This window comes from Pituophis catenifer, unplaced genomic scaffold (genome assembly GCF_029215685.1).
Source record: "Pituophis catenifer annectens isolate HBS135680 unplaced genomic scaffold, rPitCat1.0.hap2 SCAF_3, whole genome shotgun sequence".
Classification (NCBI taxonomy): domain Eukaryota; kingdom Metazoa; phylum Chordata; class Lepidosauria; order Squamata; family Colubridae; genus Pituophis; species Pituophis catenifer.
This window is the reverse complement of record NW_027256883.1, coordinates 109,425,827-109,436,213: the sequence shown is the minus strand read 5'-3', so window position 1 is coordinate 109,436,213 and position 10,387 is coordinate 109,425,827. Positions and strand designations below refer to the sequence as shown.

The 10,387-nt window shown below is 35.4% G+C and overlaps 1 protein-coding gene across 6 annotated transcripts in view; it reads right to left on the bottom strand.

The window, feature by feature from the left end:
• Positions 1-2,598: 2,598 nt before the first annotated feature.
• Positions 2,599-10,387, bottom strand: part of RABGAP1L (RAB GTPase activating protein 1 like) — a 206,876-nt gene continuing 199,087 nt past the window's right edge. For all 6 annotated transcript variants that reach the window (XM_070940921.1, XM_070940922.1, XM_070940924.1 and 3 more), the window contains 4 exons: positions 9,430-9,513; positions 8,436-8,507; positions 6,496-6,690; positions 2,599-3,993 (listed from right to left, as the gene is read on the bottom strand). In XM_070940921.1, coding sequence (XP_070797022.1) covers positions 3,838-3,993; positions 6,496-6,690; positions 8,436-8,507; positions 9,430-9,513 — 507 coding nt within the window. In that variant the 3' untranslated portion in view covers positions 2,599-3,837. The remainder of the gene's footprint in view (positions 3,994-6,495; positions 6,691-8,435; positions 8,508-9,429; positions 9,514-10,387) is intronic.

Below are 10,387 nucleotides of genomic sequence, written 5' to 3'. Positions count from 1 at the left end.
GTTTTGGTAAGAGTTCTAAGGTTTGGCACCTCTTTGATGGGTGTTTGCATTCCATTCTCATGCTTCTGTCTCCAATTGGCACCTCTGGTTCCTGCAATCCCCCGTGTTCCCTTGCCCTACTCCCCCTCTTATGGCAGGATGCCATCAATGCGAGGCAAAGCTAACATGGTGTAATGGCAGATCTGACAGTGTTGCTAAATGACGTCTTTCTCTCCTTAATAACAGACTCATAGGAGTACTCTTCCGCTTCCATATTCTGTTGCATTCATGGCAGACATCCACTGCTTCCTCATTAAACAGGAACAAGGCATTTCTTGAGATTCTTCTGGTTCAGAGATAAACAATCCTTCCAAAGACATTATGGAATACTGCATGAGGGTGCATATCTTTGGCAACAATCCTTCCCCCGCAACTATGGGGTCAGACACTCAGCCAAGAAGGTAAGCCAGTTTATGGGCCAGACATCAGACACTGTGTAGAGAAAGAATATTACGTAGACGATTGCCCCAAATCATTGCCCACTAATGATGCAGCAATTGGTCTCCTTAGGAGAGCATAGGAGATGCTAGCCTGTTCAGACTTAAGGCTCCACAAAATTGCTTCTAACAGCAGAGAATTGATGGAGGCCTTTTATGGTATGGACATTTTGAATGATAAAAGGGGAACTCAAATCTAAACAAGAATTGATTAATCAGGAGGATCGATTTAGTATGGTGGCCATATGTGCAAATACAATCAAGGTATGAGAAAGATGCAAGAATGCATGGTTTCTATAAAGAACCAACAGAACTAGACCAGATATTACTAGGGACATATGAAAAATTACCGGTAATTTAAAAATTTATAGCTACTTAGGTAAAGGTTCCTCTCACACATATGTGCTAGTCGTTCCCAACTCTAGGAGGCGGTGCTCATCTCCGTTTCAAAGCCAAAGAGCCAGCACTGTCCAAAGACGTCTGCACGGTCATGTGGCCGGCATGACTAAACACCAAAGGCGCACGGAATGCTGTTACCTTCCCACCAAAACTGCTCCCTATTTTTCTACTTGCTTTCAAACTGCTAAGTTGGCAGAAGCTGGGACAAGTAATGGGAGCTCACCCCATTATGTGGCACTAGGGATTCGAACCGCTGAACTGCCGACCTTTCAATCAACAAGCTCAGCGTCTTAGCCACTGAGCCACTGCATTCCAGTTAGCTACTTATTAAACTACTTATTGAGCTACTTATTGAGTATTAAAATGGAAGAAGAACAAGTTTAAAAATCAGTGATAAGATGGGCTAAAAACTTTGGTTACTCAATAGAATTAGACAAATGGCAGAAATTGTGGAATAGAAACTGTAAATTAATAGTGTCAATGGCCTATAAGGAAAATCTATACAAAATGTTTTATAGATGGCATTTACCACCAGCAAGGTTAGCAAAGATGTTTGAAAACTTATCAGTTAAATGTTGGAAGTGTAATCAGACACCAGGTTCATATTATCATATGTGGCAGATATGCCCAAAGGCAAAAAAAAATACTGGACTAAAATACATACTTAATTAGAAAAAATGATATAACAACACATAGATTTGAAATATTTCTGCTGGGGATACTACCAGAACAGGTAGGAATACATATTTAATTTTGCATGTAGTAGCGGCAGCAAGAATAGTGTTTGCACAACAATGGAAAAATGATGAGGTCCCAACAGATGAAAGTGTAATAAAAAAAATATTACAATCTGCTGAGATGTATAGATTGACACTGAAGATAAAAGAAAAGGAAGAAACAGAATACTTTTTAACATGGGATATATTTTACCAATGGTTAACTAACAAACAGGTTAGAATTTAAAAAGAATTCAAAGAGATAATAAAAATTTGTACTGAAAATATTGCAAGGTGGACAAACTGTTTTATTATTTTATTATTAATATTAATATGTTTATTAAGATTACTAGTATGATTATGGTTATTGTTGTACCTTTACTTAAAATTAATTATGCTCAGACAACACGCTGTTTAGATAGAAATGGATTTTTTTGTTTTTAATGAAAAAATGTACCAATAAAACATATATTCAAAAAAAAAATTGATGGAGGCCTTTACCTCTCAAGACCACTCTAGACTTGGATTCCGATTTTCAAAAGATGGAATGATCTTAAGATTCCCCTGAGTCAAACCTCAATGTGTTGCCAACCTCCCAGTATCACTAATGCAACACTGCAATTCAAGCATTTGAACTGGGCCTCATGAACTATCTAAAAGGGGCTCCAAAATTCCTTAGGACCCAGAGATATTTTTTTTTTCAGAACACCACAGCCAATAATTTTAGTTAATTTATACTTATTTCTAAACCTTAAAGCGGTTGGCTTATAACATGGATATTTCAGATTCATGTAGAAATCAAAACACCCAATCTTGTATTAGACAGCCACAAAAAGGCCCAACTAGATTCTAGCTTGGCAGTGAGTACCTCAGATCACTTGAGACAGAAAGTCAGCAACAGTTAATTGGCATTAGCAGTTCCTTTACCAGATCATGGGGAAGGCAAACTTTATGGTAGTCCTTAGAGTTCATATTTGCAAATTATGTCTAACAAAGAAGCACAGAACCAGCATAGTTAAACTTTATTTTACAGAACTGACTAAAAGTCTATTGCATTAATTTGGATTAAAATGAATAGAACCTTGGAACGTTTTTCATAGCATGAAAACCAAATACACAACTAATAGTCATTTGGTGGTGATATTAACCTGCAAGATATTATTATGCACATTATATATAATTTTTAAAAATCCATCAATTTAAGCAATTTAATTCTCCATGAAATAAGCAATTTTATAAACATTTTATGTTCAATTCAAAAATGTAACAAATGCTTTTTTGCACTTTAGAAAGATACAAAACAAGTATGATTTCCAGAGAGACACAGGAATCATTTCAAAAATTGCTCTACCAATCATAAATTAGCTTTTCTTTATGCACTTTGGACACGTTTTACCGTGAATACTTTCTGTCTCCTGTACAAACCCTATTAATATTAATGGAAACAGTGCAAGAGCACCATGGGTGCAATCCCCCATTAAAATTTACCTATTTTATTTTGTTCATTTGAAAGGTCACTGCTCATAAAAACTTTTGTTAGATTATGCCCATAATCTGCAGATTGGCAAAAGATACGGTATTGGGGTGGGGAGAGTAGTGGCAATATATAAGTAAATTATGGAAATCTTAAAGGCAACATATGAAAAGAAACATGGTTTTACTGCATGTTCTTATTTAGTAACTTATTTTTTTTCTTTTTTTCGAATTTGTTTTCCCACTTATATTGTTAATGTAGCCTGAGAGTCAAACCTTAAAATAACAGCTGCATTTTTTGCCAGGAGGAATGAGAGATGTAAAATTGTTCTGAGATACCAGTGTAGGAAGTTAGCACCCAGAAGGATGTTTCTTCCAACACCAGCAAACTGTGACATTCTGACAAATTACACCTTGCTCTTTTCTTCTTTTGAAAGATTTAAAAAATATAAATAATTTTAGCAATGTATGGAACAAGTAGTTCTAAATTATCCATGTTTCAACATCTAGATCTACAAAATGACATGTAAAATATGACAGAATTGAGATGGGGCTTCCATCAAGGCAGCTGGGAAGAGTATTCCACATGAAACAGAACCGTTATAGAACTTCCCTCTGAAAGGGTCACATTAAAACAAATGAAAGACACAGAAGGAATTGGTTTCCCAGCTGGGTCCCCTGCCTTCCCCTTTGTACAAGTTCTCTGGAAGAACTGCCAAGGGGCTTCAGCTGATTTAGTCCATTGTGCTCTTTTGCATGGGGTGCAGCTGGAACTATGTGCTGCTTTCTTTAGGTGATGATGAGAGTTGAGGCTGCTGTAGAGGCTGTGTGCCTGTTGCTGTTTTGATAGAGTTCAAAGTTTTGCTGAACCAAGAGTTTTTGGCAGTCTGAATTTCACTCATAAGTGCTCCTCTCTGGTGTTCCAGTTCCTAAGGAAAGAGATGAATTAAGTGCTGATAAAAGAATGATTTAATATAGCAGAATAATCTGAGCTGGTATGAAGAACAAATGTAAATAAAAATGGCATGCCTAACATGTGCCCCTCCTGATTCCCATTATCCTTCTCTGTTGGCCACACTGACTAGGGATGATGAGAGTTCCAAATTCAGAGTGAATTTCACCTCAACCTATCTCATAAGAATATTGAGGTGATAAGATAAAAGGAAAAGAAATCCTTACATTTTACTTTGAAGTACTAAATGACCAAATAAGTAATATTGTCAGTTCTGTCATCGTAATCGCTTCAGCTCGTTTTGCTTCACTGGCATCCTGCTATAAACGCAAAGAATGGGGATGTAGGGAGGAGGATTGACAGGATGGCAGAAACCAGAGGTGCCAATCCAGAAGAGATCAGCAATTCCAAGGATACGAGAGTGAGAGAATGGAATGCTGAAAGTCCACCAAAGAGGTGCCAGACTCTGCAGTTGTTACCAAAACACCTAATTTGAATACTATTAGACACTTACAAACTGGTCAAGGAGATAGGGCCTGGGAGAAGAGGGAAAAGGCAGGTTTTGCGTGGGAAAATCAGATCCAGCTTTTCTTACGCTGTAACCACTTGGCTGGGAATGGGATACATTGCCTCGCTGAGGGACAATTTAACAATTCTATTTAATTATTTTAAATAAATAAATAAATAAATTTTTGCCATTCACATTTCATGCTGTCCTCCTTTTGCATCTTTTCTTTAATTATTCTACTCCACCATGTCTTTGATAATAGTGTAACTCTTAGCCCGCAGCGAGTTGTCCTGCGGGGAGTTGGCCACAGCGAATTAATTGTCATAGACCTCACTTGGTTTTAGTTAAAGTATACTTTTCACTACAAATAGAGTCAAGGGTCTTTCTTTCATAAGTGTCCAAGCTGGGACAAACCTGACAGACATATTCTGGGTCAAGGCAAAAACATATCCCAAACAGATATACTGTATGGTGAAAGATTAGAGGCCTCTTCTGCTGTTTCAGAACCAGGCAAAGCTAGTTCTCCTAATGGACCAACTGATAGCCCAAACTTGTTAAAAGCAGCTGTTGTTTCTGGAAATCAAATTTTCACTCGTCAAATTTTCCACCAAATTTAGGTGAGCATAAGTAATTAGCCACCCTTGCCTCTAATGCTGATACAAAAACTAATGCAGTATTACTGTAATACAGGATTTCTTTGTTAAAAGATTCTAACTACAAACTGAAAGAAATATATTCTCTATTCTCTAACTATACTTTCTATTGCATAAAATATCTTCAACTTTTCTCAAATTTGTTGTGTTTTTCATAGAGGGTCCATAACAAAACCTACAGAGCTTTCATAGAGGGCCAATGCTCTTCTATAAAAGAGTAGGCCCCAATTTTTCTAAATCTTGCTAAGGCATTATTTCAAACCAAACCAGCACTGGAACATCCCTTGCAAGATTAAACTATTTCTAGACAAAACTTCTAAACTGAATAGACTTAACAAAGCATAATAATTAACATAATTATCTTGGGATGCTTCCAAATAAGGTATTATGGCATACTTTTATTATCTTAATCATGGAATGTTATGGAGGAATCAACATACATTTTTCATCTTAATCCTATACTGTTTTCCATAGCTTTTTCTGTTCTCTCCAATAATGATCTTTTGTACTTAGACATCCACTTTATAATAACTTACAATAATTATGCAGCATGCTGCAGGTATTTAAAGCTATCCTTATAAAGATAACAAAAATATATTATACAATTGGGTTAAAATGTATTATGAGTGATCTGAAATGACAACACATTTTGGTTGCTGCCAATCAAATCTAACCTAATCTCTGCCCTACTCAGAAATATTGTGATCATGAATAAATCTCTGAAGTATAAACAAATTACAAATTATAAACACAAAACATTTAATCAAATAATTAAAAAGATAAAAGTAACGGTATATGAAAAGCAGTATTTGTATCTTCTTGAACCAAAGGTGGTGCTTGTTAGGAAAGCAAAGAATATTTCTGGTCTCCCCAAAGTCATATGCATATCATGATACATCTATAAGTAGCCATGGTGACGCAGTGGTTAGAATGCAGTATTGCAGGCTAATTCAGTTCACTTGCCAGGTGTTTAATCCTGACCAGCTAAAGGTTGACTCAGCCTTCCATCCTTCTGAGCTCGGTAAAATGAGAGCCCAGATTGTCAGGGGCAATATGCTGGCTCTAAACCACTTAGAGAGTGCTGTAAAGCACTATGAAGCGGTATATAAGTCTTAAGTGATATTGCTGTTGGCTACCTTATCACATGAGGCCTACAAATAATACCTTTTTGTTAATAAAGGCTTTGATAAGGACAGCCATTAACTTTCAAATACCATCATGCAGGAGAAAAAACAAAATCCATTCTTTGCATGTTGAGGGATGCAATGAAAATCGGTACATTTAACAATGTTAGAAAACACTTCTAAAATTACATTACCTGTATTTTGCATTTGGCTTCTACAAGTTGCAGCTTAGTCTGTGCCAAGTCCAGTTCCATCTCTCGCAGTTGTTTCTTAAGGGCATCTTTCTCATCATCTGTGTCTTCTCCTGACCTTTCTTTAGCAGCAGGCACTTTTAGTGTTCCTTCTTTACTGAAAATTTCACTACAGTGTTTGCAAGTCATCACCTTTCCCTGAAATAGTCAATTACAGGACCATGATGCAAAAATAAAAACAGTAATGTCCAGCCATATTCACTATATCAGTCTGATATTCTGGTAACTAATCACTGAGCAAATGAAATCAGATGGCCTGTGTTCTTCTCAGCCAAGAATATTGTCTAATATGACATGACAAGTAAATCTATTATAGACTATGAGTATCACTAGGTACGAAACATATCTTACTATATATCATACATATCATACTACATACCTTAGTATATTTTAATACTGCAACATGCTGCATAAGGCTTCTTGCTGGGATTATTGTAAAATTATATAATATAAAGTTTATTTATATTTAACATAAATGTAATAATATAAGGAATGGAGGGTTAGTGACCTAGGAAACACTTTTTTTTCCCCTTTCCATTAAAATAAGATCTTCTGGAGTTTTTATTTTGGAAATGTTCCCAATCCACACTTTTAAAAGGAAGAATATATAACAGTGTATATATTCACTATATATATACACACATATATATAGTGTACACAGAATGTGAAAGCAAAGAGTTGTGGTTCTCCCTGTGTCAAGAAGCAACACTGAATAAGGAGAAGTATCTGCAAACCAGGCCAGACTAAATAATCTAGTAGATTTTGTTCATGTTGCCCCTTGATAGGAGAACAGCACATTTACTAAAACTGCAGCAGTATTGTCACTTCATGTTTTCTAAAAAGTAGCCCTATGTGTTACTGGGAAAATGACTGAACAATGAAGCATCCTATATACTGTGCTTCAGTAAATGAAAAAGGACAGTTAGGTGAGAGAGCAGGTAAACTGTAGCACAACGGAGCAAGAACAGGAGATAGGAGAAAATGTTCACAGCAGAGTTGGCATCTGATCCATTGCTAGCTCTTCAGTACTAATCTTGGGATCATGTGTTATTTTACAAGAGCTGCTCCAATTGGCCTACTATCCTATGCGCCACTTGGATTGCATGTGCAAAATAAAAGACAAAGTTAGGGCCCTCTGATGAGATATGTTCCCATTTCTTTGTTTGTAATATGACTTAGTTTAGGTTTTGTTAGAACCTGCTAACAAAGAATCTAACTTGTATTGTACTGTTTGCCAATTTGATGGACATCCCTTAGTTGTGATTCAGGAAGTAAGATTAATTGTTCAATAAACCTTGTATTATTGATATGGTCAGTAATGTTTTGGAAAACATTATGACTGGGAATAACATAAGATTGTGAGTCTACTGTTTGAACCAGTTAATTTCATTCATTTTTAAATTCCTGCTTATTCTGATTACTAGTAATGTCTGCTGACAACTCCTACATCTGTTTCCCAAATCCTTGGATTTTGTGTGCTTTTCTCTCTCTTTGTAATCAGTGTCAACTGTACTTGGAAGGTTACAGATGACATTCTTCTAAGTATCAGTGATGGTTATGTAACAATTTGGCCTTGGTTTTTTGAGATTTTTTAAAATTAGTTTTATCTGGTGATTTTGATGAAAAGGCTGCTCCAGACTAGACATATCAACATTCCTTTGATTCAAAGGTTGCACATGATACATGAACATGTCTCCCTTGCAGTAAGTCCATTATACAAGAAAATTTCTTACACCAGTTTAGAGCTCCTAAATCTTTACTGGTCATAGATACAGGTTTGCAATATGGTTTCAGGCTGTGAAATTGCCTGTTCCTCCTGCCTATCACTAACAGTCTTTAAATTTAAAGTGAGGCATTATAAGCTGAGAGAAATCAATTCTCACCTTTACAACTTCAAGTTCTTCTTTACTGGCTACTTGTTGTCTTTCTAGTCTGCTGCTCAACTGCGAACAAATCTAAAAAAAGGTGGAATATTTTAAATGGGACCTCCTTTTCAAAGAAATTTCAAAAATTAAGCATCTTTTCATACAATAGCAACATGTTTAAAATGAATCAGTATATCAGTTCCTTACAATGTATCAACTCTGTCAAGGGTCATTCACACCCAATTGAAAGTCTTCAAAAGAAAAAACAAGAAAGTCCAATTGCCTCCTGAAAAAGCACCTTGAATGGTATTTCCAAGATTTATTAAAACTAAGATACCATAATTATTGGTATGAGGGTCATGATAAGCAATCTATAATATGTCTATAGCAAGTTTTGAACATGGAGAAAGCATGTTTGTTAACTAGATTTTGCTAGTTGATGGCTAAGAAGTAAATTTTAACTTGCAACAGGTTGAGATTTGTCCTAGGAAGTAATAACTATGTGTTAGTATTTTCAGTTAAAAATACAGAAGTACATACACTAACAAAATTTGGATTAGGAATTATGCATTATACAGAAATAAAACCCTAAATATATTATCATGGTAAAAATAAACATATCAGAAATGAAATAAAGAACATGTGCTACAGTTTGAAACCAAAACAAAGCTGGAGAAGACCAAATCATAGGTGCTAAAACCCCTTCAAATTGCTTACAACCTCAGCAAAATACATCTCAGGTTCACACTTTTTAAAATGTTCTTTGAGAGGTCAATGGAGAAGTTGCTAATCTTCATTCTATTTTTAAATTCCTAATATTGGTTGATTTCATGTCAGGTACTTAAATATCCAAAGATTCCACGTACCTCTGTTAAAACATCTGGGCCATACTATTTCAAACTTTTACCTAGAAATTAATGTACTTAACAGAATCTTTCCTCTCCACGTTATATAAACTTAAAAGGGAACTGAAAACGTAACACCTGTCCCCCCCCAAAATCAACATAATTACTTGTTTGTATTCCGCAATGATTGCACTTGTCTTCTTTATTTCAGATTCTGCCTTCTCCAACTGCTTTCTGAAGATCTCCTTTAGCTGCGTAAAGAAAAAAAATCAATTAACACTAATCTTCGTCAAACAACTAAACAATCTAGGGAACTAGAAAATAACAATTTTAAAACATATTTTTTGTCTAAAAAAGCTACTGTTCTATACTACCATTTCATATCTTTGGTATGTTGCTGAGTGTCTTTGCAGCAGAATAGAAATGTGGACATAAATAAATAAAACTGAAAATGCTGATCTATAACTTATTTTAGGAGATTAAATTATCTGTTTAATTCCTAGAATAACAAAATATTGCTATCTTTTAATTAAAAGTCAACTGGATTTTCATGATATAAAAGTATGCCTTATTGTGAAATTCCTGAACAAGAATATAAGAGATAACCTTTATTGTCATTTTTTACTGTGAGCATACTGGCACACATTAAAAATGAAATTCTGTTGCCCACTTTCACGAAGTTATTGACTTGAGGATCTCACAAATTTTTAATCCTGCAGTTAAATTAATTCCAGTGTGTTGACTATCTAGAGTGATGAATTGGCTATTAATTAGCTGTAGTTAATTTTAAAAAATCCTTTGAAACATGATTTCTTATGCTGACATATATAAATAGTGTTGACTCTGATTTCTCATTTAAGAGATGCAAGAATTCAAGGATAGGTAATAAAAGGAACAAGTAGGAGATGACCAAGCTGAGCCCAAGGGTAAAGTCAAATGCAACATCAGTTTGGAATTTACACCCCCATAAGAGACCTAAGTCCAGCACCCCTTAAAGTCTGTTGGCTCTTATCTAACACCTATCCACCTTAAAAGTTACTAGTTCAGATTCTTGGATATAGATAGTATGAAATAAACTTTTAATACTTTTGAACTCTATCCTGGCTCCGGACTTCGTGCACCTGA